Here is a 14,552-nt window from a genome sequence, read left to right as displayed (position 1 = left end):
GACAGTTCTTGTATTCTTTTCCTTCTTGAATTATAGGCTGTATTTTTTTTCCTTTTTAGGATTAGTGATTACATGGATCTGACCCCTGTAGATATCGTAGGAAAGAGATGTTACCACTTCATTCATGCTGAAGATGTGGAAGGCATCAGACACAGTCACTTAGACTGTAAGTACTTCCATTTTTGTCAAAACAATCTGGTACAACACTTGATTGTTCCTGAACTATTATTTATACTCCGCGACGGGGGTCTTCATTTTGCACCTGCTTTTTTTGTTGTAGGGTTTCATAGAGGGTGGGTCAAATATAACTTTTTGTATGATTTATTTTCAAGTCTTTTTATAGACATATAAGATTGTTCACATATGTGGAAATAAAAAATTATATTTGTATTACCAGAGTTTCCAGCAGCTGTTCATTTACACGTGCTGTGCATTATTTTACTCCTTCAAAGAGGTATTGCTTAGGTGAGAAACTCCCTCCCTAGCACAGAAAATGAACTCCTCTCTTTGTTTTTTATTTCTGAGTCATAACTGGAGGTCAAAAACTGCAACATATTTGAGATTTCACCAGGTTTTTCAATACAGAATTGAGCTACAGCTCTACCAGTGTTTTAACCACCCCGTGTATTTACATCTAAATGGTCCCCATCCCTATAGCATCTAAGTTCATTATTTGCACACAGGTAGTATCTGATCAGGATAAGGATAACAGAAGTACAAAAACGTTACAAGAGACAAACCTTACCAGAAAGCATGCGCATATGTCTGTGTATGGGGGAAGGGAGGTTCAGCATGATTCCTTGTAATTAAACTCTTTGTATTCCTCTTATAAAAGCCGTAGGGCCTAATTCTTTTCTTGTTGAGATCTGTTGACTTCAATGATGGTGCTCCTGATTTATCCTGGTGCAAAAAGAGTCTTAGACCCATAATCTCTAATTTATCTGTGCCTGCAGTGAAGCCAGATAATTCTTTGGAAGTTTCAGTGACTGACTGTTTATGATTGACTTATGTGTTTTTCTTAATGTAAAAGACTATCTGCAAACTGCCTCTTAAATTCAGAGTCCCAGATTTGAATAACTCTGCTCCCCCTGTACCATGTCCTGCTAGCATTTCCTAATAAAAGGGTAGCAACCCAAATACATCCACATTTAATTAGCCTTTACAAAACCATATGACTACAAAACAAGGCAGTATAAATCTTCAGCTGAACATACCTTGCTTGATCTGCAAGGGAAGATAGGAGGATAACTGCAACTGGAAAGCAGGAGAATAGGGACAGCTTCTATGATAATATGTGGCAGCCAACAACAGTATCAAGCTCTGTAAAGCTTTCAGATAGTACTTGAAGTTTCTAGAAGGTGAAGTGCATTTGGCATAACAAGGTCAGGTTAGATACACTTCTGTGGAAAAAAATAAAATGAACTATCCAAAATGATAAACAAAGTAATTTTGCATCATTTACATTTTGAGCGTTTAATATCCAGGAGAATATGCCAGAAATGAAGGAACAAATTCAGAAACTTACTTGGTGCTCTTGAGACTGGAAGTCAAAAATGACAAGTTGCACTTCCACTGCACTATCTGACCGAGGAAATAAAAGATATTTATGACTCAGACTTAACATACCACCTGGCAGAGATGAACATCCCATTTGAAAAAGACCTTAATCTTCTGAATGACCACTTCTCTCTGAAATAGAATATGCTTTATGAAACATTCATCTTCAGAAAACTTAGAGACCTATGCAGAGTGTGAGTGCAGTGTGGTCCAGCGTATAAGCACTGGACTAGGACTCAGGAGACCCTGGAGAAAGGAATGACTTCTAGAAAATCGCTTCACCTTGCTGTGTTCCTGCTCTCACTGTATGTCCAGTTTAGCTGATTGGATTGCAAGCTTTAGAAACACAGGGACTTTCTCCCTTTATCAGTGTCCAGCACAGTGGGTTCCAAACTTGGCTGTGTGGCTATAGCATAATTATCCATGCTAGGCTAATTTTTTTTAAATAGATGAGGCTGGTTATATCTTTCACGTTCTCTTGGCTGATAGGAACAAGATGTTCCTAGAATCATTCAGGTTGGAAGGGACTCTCAGACATCATCTAGTCCCACCTCATGCTCAAAACAGGATCAACACTGATTCAAAGCAAATTGTTTGGCCCTTTGTCTAGTTGATCTTGAAAACCTTCAAGGTCAGACTTTCCACAACTTCTCTGAGTGTCCTGTTCCAATTATCCTTAATAAGGGCTTAATTATGCTCACAGTGATTTTTTTTTTTCCTTCTATCCAGTTGGAATTTCCCTGTTTTGATTGTGCAGCTCATGGCTGCATCTTTGCAGTAACATCCTTGCAGGTATGCTGTTAGGTCCCCCTGAAGCCACCTCTTCTTCAGGCTGAACAAGCCTGGTCCCACAGCCTTTCCTCACAGGGCAAGCACGCCAGCCCCTGACCGTCTTGACAGACCTTTGCTAAGCTCACTGAAGTTTATCAATATATTTCCTGTGCTGGGAGCCTAAAATTAGATTCCAGATGCAATCTAAAGAGTGATGAGTGAAGGGAATAATGACTTTCTGTGATCTACTGGCTATACCCTTTTTAGTACAGTCCATAGAGCACACTGCTTATTCATGCTTAGCATACTGTCCACCAGGACCCCCAGGTCCTTTTCCGCAAAGCAACAACCCAGCCAGTCAGTCCCCAGCCTGTACCATTGCAGGGAATCAGTTACAGGACTTGGCATTTGTCTTTTCATGTTGTTCAAACTCATGCTCTGGATGAAAGATCTTCAAGTTTAAATTAGACTTGGGAATAGCTCAGGAAGTATACCTGCCCATTATAAGTCCTGCAGAAGCTGAAGTGGTTCATATCATTGCCCAGAGAGATGCTTGACTTTTCTAGCATTTGGAAAAAAAATTTGTAGAAAAACCAAGAGAAAGAAATCGCAAAACCCCCAAACACTTCATAGCAACTTGTCCATCCTAGAAAATCAAGTTCAAACCAAACTAGAAAGAGAAAATCCTCTTGGTTTAGTTAAAATAAATTTAGAGCTAAAATTCAGGAACTTGCAGACACTGCCTGCAGAAGGTAAAACCAGCAGAACTGCAGTTCCCCAAAATAGACAATGCAGGAGATTTGCCAGTACAACATATGAAATAATTGCTTGAAATTACAATGAAAAAAAAAAAGCAATATTATGCAATATTTTGAAGAGGAGCTGGAAGCTAAAGTAATAGTTAGAAAGCCCTACTGAAAAGTAGAAGCAGGACTTGAGAAAGCAGCAAACTGAAAAGGCCGTGTTTGATGGAGGACTGCAGAATGCAGCTAAAAATCTTGATTGATTTTTACAGGAGAGAAAATAATTTTTAAAGTATAGAACAAGAAGAATCCCAAATTGCAATGGTAGATCTAAGGGTAAAAAGAAACACAAATAAAACTGCTATTCTGCCTATTCGCTGACAACATATCAGAAAAAAATGGAAAAAGTAAAAGACCAGTACATCCTGCCTTCTCATCCAGGTTATTCAAAGACGTAAAAGAGGAAAACAAGCAAAGAAGAAAATGTTGCACAAAATCACACAGAAAAAAATCAAGAGGGCTGTTGATGGCTTCAGATCATAGCAGCCTATTAGAAACTTTGAAAAACAGGCCTTGTTAATGCTATCTTAGATAAAAGAAGACAAAAGCAGTTTCAGGAATGTGACCATAACAAGTATAATGGTGAAGAACGTCTGCAGGACTATAGCAGTGACAACTTTTGAGTCTTTTGTAAGAGAACTGCTGCCCTAATGAAAGGTCAGTTACAGTCAATGGAAAAGCTTTCATTGGCTTCAATGGACATGGGGATTATGCCCTAAGAAAGCAAATTTATATGGACTAAAATTCTGACCCCAGTGAAGCAAAAATTCCATTAGGTTCAGTGGGGTCAAGATTTCTACTTAGAGATTTATGTTAGTTATAGCTTGATGCCCTTGTGGATTAATAAAACAACATTCATACTCTAACATATGGCTGCATTTATTCCAACACAGTAATACATGGTGGTGATCCCACAAGTTATTGAAGCATCAGTTTTTTTCAAACAGAAACAAAAAGTTTAGGGATATTGTTTCTATCTTGTTTCACTCAAGCTTTCAATGATTATGCTTTTTCACAAATCTCCCAGCCAATTGTTTAGTGTTACAATTTTACCTTATTAATCTATTTCCCATTTTATAATGCTTCATGGTTTCAGAAGGTTGGGAAACTTCTCATCTGATCATCTTCGCTGTGTTTGTTGAACAAATTGCTGGTAGAATCCTGGCAGATCGCTTATCATAAATCAAGTCTCTTTCACAGAGATTATAGTTAAAATGTTCTCTAGTCTAACAGCCTGTACACCATCCAGCATCATGGCTTAGCTGTTGGCTCAGCTGACACACAGCAACTGGCTAAGCTGCAACAACTTGTGTTTGAATCCGAGCCCTCAAAAACTGCAGGTCTAGCTGTACCCTGGCTCACATACAGTCCCTAATCCTAGCTCTGTGTGACAGAGCTCTTCATTAGTATAGGTAGCATGAAAGAGTTGAAGTTGAATGTTTTATGTTTCATAGTTATGCATCTAGAACTAACACCCTAGAAGGACTCCTCATGCCTCCAGTTCTGCTTTACCACTTCTAAGAATGGGCAAGGTTATTGGATCCTCTCTTTTTACTTACCTCTGCATAGAAACATTGCAGGGCTGAACTGCATGTCAAGCATAGGGCAGTTCATACACTTTCACCAAGCCAAGAGTCCCTGCATGGGTGGAACTGTCCTTGTTCCAACGACAAGAAAATATCCCTCATCTTAAAGCTAGCAGGATACATTTTATGTCAAATCAATATCAAAAATCAAGCAGATTAATAAAATTACTGTTATATCAGGTCTTAGTACTGTCTGTAGAGCTCAGCAAGGGCAATTGACACTCGCTGCTCTCTGGAGTACGGTGCTGTGCATATGTGCTGCTCTTTGGTTGACACTGTTATCATACAGAGGTCTATAACATCCCTTTTTGATTTAAGAAGTACATTTCTTGCTAAGAATGAATGGATGTCATATGCTGTAGGATTATACATCTCCCGTTTAATTGAAAAAAAAAAATGATCTTCATTGAACATCAAGTACTTGATGTTACTGTTCAATGAAGGTCATTAAGAAAGCAGCAAGGAAGGATAAAAATCAAGACCTCTGAAGGCAACCATGAATATACTTTTGGACAAATATAGGACAATGTGCCACCATTTGAAAATTAATATATTGCTTGTAAGAACACTGTCACAAGTATGTACTGGTATATAATATGTGCTTTTTCATTTTGGAATCCTAATTGAGGTTTAAATTCAGAAACCTGACACTGACAAAAAAGATACTTCTTATCCTCAGCTGTTGCTTAGAAAATATCATCCTGTTTCTTCAGGATTTGATTTACAGCTATAAGAAATACAATTCCTCAGGAACAGTGAGCCAGGGCGGTTCATTTCCCATAAAGCAAAGGTCTCTGATGAGTGTGTTTGGTAGCACTCCCTCTGATCTACTTTATCTGGTTTCCAGTGGTTAGAATAATCCAGTCTTTCTGAAAATAAACTATTCCACATTCACCTTTTTCATGGCTCCCCTATTTTTCAAGGGATATTATCCCCTCAGTCTGCTTTTAAATCAGTTATATATTCATGATTTCTTTTATGTATGTTCAGTAGAAAAATTCTATTGCTGTACAAAATATTGCTTAGTGGTTTAGCCTACCAGCTGTAGTTGAACTAACCCTTTTAACTTATGCACATCAGTTACAATTTTTTATTCTCTTAATAACCTCAAACACATGAAAAACAAATAGAATGAGTTGATAATTTCTAACAGTAAAATACACTTCACATATTTTGCTCTCATGCTGTGGAATAACTCTGCAATGTCAAGTAGCACACAATTAGTAAAACTGTAGGGGGAAAAAAAGAAGTGTTTTGATCCTGAGGAATTTTTATCCTAATCAGATCGAAATTTCAATGCTCTTGTAGTGCTTAATATCTTCAATCACCAAAAAAAATCAAACTGATTCCAATGTCAGGTTTTGCATTCTGGGACTGAAATAAAATGCTAAAATATACAAATGAATCTCATGTTTGTACAAGTTTATTATCATCACTAAAAAGCAAGATTGATTCTAAATTAAGCTGATAGAATGTCTGGTGTTTAGCTAATTCTTAAACCAAGCCTGCCTGGCATCCTGATGACAGTCTAGTGTATCTTGTTTTCAAAGTATTGCAGAAGTGTTGGTCTGGCCACCTGCACAATCTTCCTCTCTGTTCATTCTATGAGCCAGCAAAGATTTCTGCGTTAGAGACTGGCATCCTTATGTCCTTTTGACTGGCGACAGTGGTGATAGAGCAAGATGCGGGAACAGGAGATAAGAAACTAGAAGTAATGGAAGCATATAAAGAAAACATTTTTTTATTCATACGAGGGAAAAAAGGAGCATGGACTTTGGATTTAGCCCATTCCTAGTGTTTGTTTTTCCATCCTAATGCATCTTAGGAGATGTGCACCTAACAAAGAGTGTGTATGTTTTGTGTCTTTTAACCATGCTCTGAAATCCTGCAGATGTTGTGTTTGCTCCTACAAATGCTTCTTTGGGTTATGAGAGATGCTGGTCTGTCTAGCTTAATTTCTTTGCTCTCTGACCAAAGCCAGTTACTTTAGAAGAAGGGGGAAAACACTCTGCAATATGCTATTATGTACGCCTTGCACCCTTGTTTTCTTCATAATACACTATTAACTCAAGGTTGGTTCATTCCTTGAAAGATGAGAATTTATACCACCGCTTACATTTGTTTGTGGAGGATGGTTGTTACTATTGTAATATTTGTTACTCTAATTATCCATATAAATGTTCAGATATCATTTTAAATCCCGATAAATTTCTAATCTTCATGATATTTTGTGGCTAAGTTTTTCACGTGCAAATTGTGTGCTATTGGACAAATGTTTTCTCTGTGTAAAGTATATAAGAGAGTTTACCAGAAGCATCAGATCTTTTGGATAGTAAACAAACCAGAAAACTCTACAAAGCTAAACCTTTAAGCTATTTAAACCATTAGCTGCTGAACCTAATTGCAGTTTTGCCTTCTGTAGCTTAACAATATACAGTTATTTTGCAAGATGCCTCAGATATAGTTTGCATCAATAACCCTTTAACTTAATTTCTGATGCTATTTCATCTTCAAATTAAATCTAATGCAATACTGATTAGTATGTTCCCATTTCAGTTTATAGGCTTTCCATTGTAAGTCTTCCATAGCTCATAGTCCTTTGAAATGTACACCTAAACTCTTCTCCTATTTTTACACTAAAAATGCATGTAGTACCAGCTGTATAGGTACAGCTACTGCATTAAGGGGCCATAGAGTGAAGATTGAGCTCTGACTTCTGCTGGGAACCTCTGGTTTCCCAGTTACTCCCTTAATCATTTTCTTTAAAATCTCTTTGTGCTCAAAATTTCCAACCCCAAAGATGAATTTATACTTTGATATTATTCTAGTGATAGATTGCAGAAGCACATGATAAATTGCAAAACCATGGGAATAAAAGGTTTTACTGTGCACTTCCAGCAGCTTCACCTTCACTCTGTCCACTAAACTATTTCTGTGGTGACTTTTGCTACATAATGTAAATGTATGCCATTTTAAAAATGAAGGGGAAAAGTACTTCAGCCACATAACTTTTTACCTTCATTGCTGAGGTTCGCTCTAAGATTACTGATACAAAAGTTGTATCAGCTTGTAGTCTAAGTCAGAAACAGTGCTGCTCCATTGAAAATCCAAGAACGGATTAAGGATTTTGTTTGTAGCTTACTAAGCTGTGAAATACTCCATCCTAAAATGTCACTATGTGAAGGTATGAAGAAGGTATGCAGATCTTTCCAAAGTTTTAGAAACATATTAGTGCTACTGGTTTTTTTCCTCTTCTTTTTATTTTTTCAGAGGTCTGGACAGTTGACATTGTGTGTCTGAGGACACAGTTTTCAAAGCCGGAAGGATATGAAAATAGTATCAGTAAAATGTGTAGCATATATCAGATACGTGACAGTGTGGCAATAGGTCTTATTAGCACTCGTTTGAAAGAACCTGCATAAATCACTTGTGGCTTTGCCATCCATGAGTGATGTGGCCAGTGGTGGACCAATGTTGGTTTCGATGTCTGATAACTTAGAGTGGGCTGGTATCCGGGACTTTGGCTCAGTGGACTTTTGGGAATGCCCTGCCAACAATCTGAAGCCTTTGTACCCAATGTCCACAGATTGCTAGATATTGGTTCTGAGATCATAAGATGCTTACTTATTAAAAGTTCTTTTATTTTTATTTTACAAGGAATTTTTTTTGGTTAGTGCTAAACTATCTTTTTAAGGCTTGTGGAGAAAGGTGGAAAGTTTTGGGTTGTTTCCTTTTCTTTTCTTTTTACAAGTCATCTGGTATAAAGGGACAATATGCTTTAAAAATGTCTAATGTAGTTTACTGCCAAATGTGAGACAGTGATGAATCTTTGTGGTGGTTAGAGGGGTGTTTGAACATTCAGTTGTGCCATGCCACCATGACACAGTATTGTGGATCCCTTTTCTCTAGAGGTTAGGCTGAGAAAACCACTCATTTCACTCAGTCCAAGTACCCAAACAGGGAGACTCTTATCCCAGAAATGAAAGCATGTTTAAAGGGATCCTGTCCCTTGAAACAGACCACCTTTAACCTATGAAATTAAAAAAGAAAATTAATATTGCTGCCAATCTGCTTCTGTGAAACTTCTATCTCTTTTCCTGTTTGTAGGAGATAGAGTTATGTATAGTCGGATGATACATTTTGTATGGAAAGGGTTATGTTCTAAAGTCATTAATCTTACATAGGTTGTCATATGATGGACATTAATATTAGTGGAGAGATGGAGGACGGATTTAAGTTTCTTGAGTAAGCAGGGCCAAATTTCTCCTCTGATGTTGCGTTTTAGTAGCTGAGGGCAAAATTTGGATCTGGGATTTCATTTTCCTCTCCAGTTTGAACAGAGAGAGTTCATTAATGATAATGGAAGTTCTGTCTGAAGTTGGTGTTCAAAGCGGGCTTGGGTTTCTAAACGACCGTTTCAATATTAGCAGAAGGAAATCACTTTATGGCAGGATTGAAGTTTTAAAAGTCACGGGGAGACAGTCAAATCATGAGGGAAAAGAAAAGTTAAGAAAGAGAGAAGAAAACCTAGAGAATCCTAGGTAGACAAATCTAGTGTTCATTTTTCAATCCAGTTTATCATTAAATAAACTTAGTTAGTTAGTTTATTTACATCATATTTATCTATAGAAACAACAGAAAAGTTTTCTGATATGCATGCTGAAGCTTCCGTGGAAGAGTGCATCTAGTGATACATTGAATTATATACTATAATTCTGTCATTACGTTTGATCAATACCTACATAATGTTTTAAAATAAACATCCTATCTAGCATTATATATTCTTGTTATAGTTATTGTTAAGCATAATTATAAAATTGTGATTTTAAATTATGGACCATGGGCAAATGGTATGTTATAACCATCCTGAAAGGGAGGGGGGAAGAAAACTGTCTGTATTGGTCAAGTACGAGATGATGATTTGTGCTTAGTGCTGAGAAATACTTTTTTTTTTTCTGGTTTTGCTGGGTTTTAATAAATTTGTACTGCTGCTGTGAACTGACGTCATGTAAACTGATAACATAGGGTTGATTTTAAACAAAACATCTTCCTGGTCCTTATCTGAGATAATTTGGAATCAAATAAAGGCAGAATCTCTAGTAGAGGCTAGGAATTTTCAGAGGGCTGGAGTACCACTGTCCTGGGATTAGGATAGGTTACAAAATCCATTAATGTTTTTCCAAACTATTTTCATTATTTAGAGTTACTTTTCTTCCCTAGCTGGACATGTAGCATGCAAGACTTTTCTCACTGCATTTGGCAAGTGATGTCCTTGAGCTACAAACTTCGATCCTCATATGAATCCACATTTCTTTAACAGTTTGACTCAGCCCACTTTTAACATTTGCTTTTCTGCAAAGTGAGGCGGGAAAAACATTGCTTAGTTTTTAAAGGCTCTTAAGCTTTCCAGTTTTTCTAAATTGGTTGATTAAGGCTTTTTAATTTTTTCCTGCAATGTTGTTGATACTTATTTTTGCCTAATTTGTCAGGTATTTATGTATGTAACATCCATTCACTGGAAGATTAAACAGTATTCCATATTGCAGAAGTAAGCAATGAACCAATTGCATTTTTAGAATGACTATATATGCTTAAAAGAATTATCCCAGGTGAATGAAGAAGTTAGGTGGAAGTCTGGATATCAGTGAGGTACAGTTTTCTTTCATGAATCTGACCTGCTACTTCATGCTCGACTTTGGAAAAGATGAATTTATGTTTAGAAGCCAGCAATTATTACTGTCTAATATTCATATCATGATAGCAGCCAAGTCTCAGCCTGTGTTATTGACACAATACACTGCATTCTACCCAAACCTAAAAAAGATGTTCTCTGTCCAGCACTCAGGGCTTTCTCCTGTCATGTGGTGTGAGTAAAATGCAGCTTTCTAAAGCCTCACAGAACCAGTATTTTTCTAAACAGTTATCATCTTTCTATTTTTCTTAAGAGAACTCTGTTGAGATACAGTAGGTCACACAGGGCTGTTAAGCAACTGTCTGCAATGAAGGGAGGTAGAGCGATGCGACCCATGGGGACTTTTGTGATGGGAAGGTGGCATTCTTCCCCAAGCAATCTGCTGTGGAGTCCAGACTTTTGGCCTGGTGGGTAGAGAATGCATTTGCACACTGTGCTGGCTTACGTCCCCTCCTCCTCACCCCACCCCATGTAGTAGATCCAAAATCGAAGTGTTTGTGGAGAATTATATAGATGGCACACGTTTGTTCACCGAATGTCTACAAGTCTCCTATCATCTAGCTCGTAATTCTGTTTAAGTAACAAACATCATTTAACATTGCTAAATATTGCTCAGTACTTTTTTTTCATTGGTAAAATCCAGTTTGTGGATGCCTACTATTTAAAACATCTAACTCACTAATTGCAAAATCTATAGAAAAGTCCTTACAACATCAAAGGCTCACTTGATCCTTGGAGCTGTTATAAATGAAAAACTGTCTCTGCTACAAGCAAATAAGGCACTTAATGCACTCTTGCTGGCTGTGATGCTATTTTTCCTGTGGGTTTTGAAAATGACCTTCCTGTAAGCATCAAGGACTGTAACTTTTCAGATAAAGAAACTTGTTCTTGTTTTAAGTTTATGCCAGGTTCATTCCCCTATAGCCCACAGTTTTCAAAAGCAGAAGAAAAAGTAATCCAGAATTAAAAAAATAAAAAATCCTCTGTTTCCAGAACGAAGTTACCCTGTCAGCTTGCCTTGGGCCTTAGGTAGAGAAGGGGAGATTAAAGAGTCAGTATTCCTTTTCATGTTTCATCTGCCAGTTTTGTGAATGTAGAAAGAGTACTTGTGGCTGCAGCTAAGTATCCGACTATGGTATTAAGTATGGCATTTTCATCCTCATGCAGTAAATTAAAAATATTCTTGTAAGTTTATCGCAAGGGGAATTCAGTATCAATACCATCCAGTCCTTGATAAAGGTATTTCAAGGAGAAGGGTGAATAGCACAGCAGATGTAACCTCAATATTTTCACCAATTATAAAGAGCCTCTTTGTGAAGCTGTGTGAATATGTAAGATGATCTCATCATTTCCTATTTACTCAATACTTACCTGAATACGCAATATAGTGTAGCTTTTAAATGCATATGCACATGAGTAAAATGTCCTTTTGTAAGAGACTTCGCTAAAAGACTGCTTTTGATACACAATTTCTTCATCTCCTCTTCAAACTGAATTAAGCTACTTCCTTCTTTTAAAACACAACTCACTATTTAGAAGCTTTGGCTTTGATTTCTCAGAACAGCCTTACAGGAAGAAACTATGTTCTTTTTCTTTTTGTAACCATATTTCTGAAGACAAACTTGTACTGATTTATTTTGATTTTCTAACAGAAATAGGTTCCTGCAAAGAACACTGACTGTTTCTTCTTCTCCCCCCCCTCCTTCACTCCACTGCTACAAGAATATTGCTGTGCGCAAAGCTACCAAGGAAGACTGAAATCCCTTTGTTGGGAACTGTGTACATAGCAATATATTCATACTTTGAGAAATAAGTGAGATTTTTTTTTAGCTCTTAGCATGACATACTGTGCATTTCTTGCATGCTAACCACTGAATTCAAATTGAGTAACTAGGTAACATTTCAGCAAATTTTAGTCAAGTTTAGCATCCACCATTTCAGGGAATATATCTGTACAGCTAACGTAAAGGTCACCAGTTTTAAAACATTAACCCCCAATTATTCCCTTTGATTAAAGAGTTTTTATATATATGTGGATATATATAATGATATTTGTCATCCTATTCCTAGTATTTAAGATTTGTTTCATTCTCCTACTCACAGTTAGACTCGTACAACTTTACACAGTTCTAAAGATTGTTCCTGACAGCTATTATGGTGAAATCCAGTGTTAGAAAGATTTCTCTGTATTTCCACACAATATGGCTTAGTAACAAGGCCTTTTTTTCCTCTTTCTTTTAAATGTGTAACTCCCATTAACATTTTGGAGACTTATGCATTGGGTAGCAGAAGAAATTAAGCCTGTAAGAGAAGTCATCTCCCATGCTATTCTTACAAATGGACTGATACACCCAATCCTGCATAATCCCGTGTAACTTCAGTCACATGAGCCATCCCGACGATGTGGTCACAAGTCTCACCTTCCCCTGTACTGCATTGTCTGCCAGACTGGGTACTCCATGTATAATACAAATGGAAATTTAAAACTCTTTGCATTTCTCAGTGTACAAAAATACAGACCTGAACCCTGATTCTCAGTAAGGGATTTGCCTTAAGTACAGTCTGAATAAGTTCAGGATGTGGTCCACATGGCATTACTTTTTCAGAAGTTTATGCTAAGCTGAAATGTGTGGTCTGTTGCTAGTAACAAAACATAACTTCGCAAGCAAAGCTTAGGGTGGACTAATTCTTTACTTTCATTTCTTCTCAAAATCAGTAACTTTATTAATGGACTCCCTGTACCTGCAAACTGAAGTTCCTCAAAATGAAATTGAGCTTTACTCAGTAACACTAGGTTATCAATAAACCAGATAGTTTTCCCTTCCTGATGTGTCCTTCTAGTTGCTTGTTTTCTCAAAATTCTCATCTAATTTCTAAGTTTCAGCTTGGCAATGCCAACAGTTAAAAAATACCATAAATTAGAAAACATTTCAATTTTTTTTCATTCTTTCTTTTTCATCACATTGAGAAATTTCTTCCCAAGCTATAGTATGAGCTTTCAGAACTGGCTTGGGGGTGCCTAGTTCACTCTCAAAGGATGCAAGAACCAAATTTAGCAGCACGGCACAGCTGGTCTGCTGGAGAATCTCTTTACAGAGAGAATTTTTATATTGAATCGTGGGACTTCCTTCAGAGTGTGGTCCACAAATCTCTCATATGAAACGTGCCTTAGACAGATGCAGGAAGGAAAATCCTGTGTATGTGGTAATATATGTGAGCTGGCCAAACAGAGAGTGGGAATTTGCAGGTAAATGAACTTCATGGAAAGCTCATTTTCGAGACAGTATTTCAAATATTCTTTGGGTGTATAGTAATTTGGGAGCCTGAATTCTGACTGTTTGTATGCAATTCTGATGCACTGAATTCTCTTTCTTGAAAAAGCAAGCACCTTTTCCTTCAGAAATAACTTATAAGGTTTTAATTTCCCACTTTTTTCCATAGTTCTGAAATGAATGCTCTGTTCAGCTCATGACATAGACTTTTCCAGTTGTGCAACAACCAATATAAAAGGTACTGAAGGAGGAAGGACTTGTCTAGGATTGAATGGACTGGAAGAGCGGAAGATCTGGGTCCTCATAGCTATCACTATGCAGAATTGCAGTGTGCTCTTCAGTCACTGCCTAGCGACTCACCTGGTACCTTGACTTTCAAATGTGCATGTGGGCAGTTGTGAGGATTCATCCTTTGATATTTGTATAGTATGGTAAACTCCTCAGATAAAAACTGTTGTAAGGAAGACGACATTATAATTAGTAGATGCAAGTGCAGATAGATTTTACTAATTTCTGCACGAACCTATGGGTGTTCAGGTTTCCAGAAAGGAGCCAATATCACTCCTTTCTGACAGTTTTACTGTCAGCTGTGAGCAGAGTATTTTGAATGTCCTATTTTACTGAAATGGAAGAGTCTACCATAATCAAAACTTACAGCAGTACTTTTCTTTCCTTGTTCTTCATAACTGATAAAGTTAGGCTAATTTATGTGAGATTGTTTTCTAAAGTGGCATACAACATTGGTTTGACAGAAATGCTGGGTAGTCAGTTGTTCACATTGTATCTTTATTCTGCTGTATAATGAGGCTTTGAAGCCAGTGAATTATCATAACAGAATATTTAGAGCTTGGAATACAAAAGTAAAAATTTA

General features: G+C 37.2%; 1 protein-coding gene across 6 annotated transcripts in view; it reads left to right on the top strand.

The window, feature by feature from the left end:
* Nucleotides 1–14,552, top strand: part of NPAS3 (neuronal PAS domain protein 3) — a 623,692-nt gene that overhangs the window by 595,913 nt on the left and 13,227 nt on the right. For all 6 annotated transcript variants that reach the window (XM_075151690.1, XM_075151693.1, XM_075151692.1 and 3 more), the window contains one exon: nucleotides 60–166. In XM_075151690.1, coding sequence (XP_075007791.1) covers nucleotides 60–166 — 107 coding nt within the window. The remainder of the gene's footprint in view (nucleotides 1–59; nucleotides 167–14,552) is intronic.

Source organism: Calonectris borealis, chromosome 5 (genome assembly GCF_964195595.1).
Source record: "Calonectris borealis chromosome 5, bCalBor7.hap1.2, whole genome shotgun sequence".
In the NCBI taxonomy this organism is placed as follows: Eukaryota; Metazoa; Chordata; class Aves; order Procellariiformes; family Procellariidae; genus Calonectris; species Calonectris borealis.
This window is presented reverse-complemented; position numbering and strand designations above follow the sequence as displayed.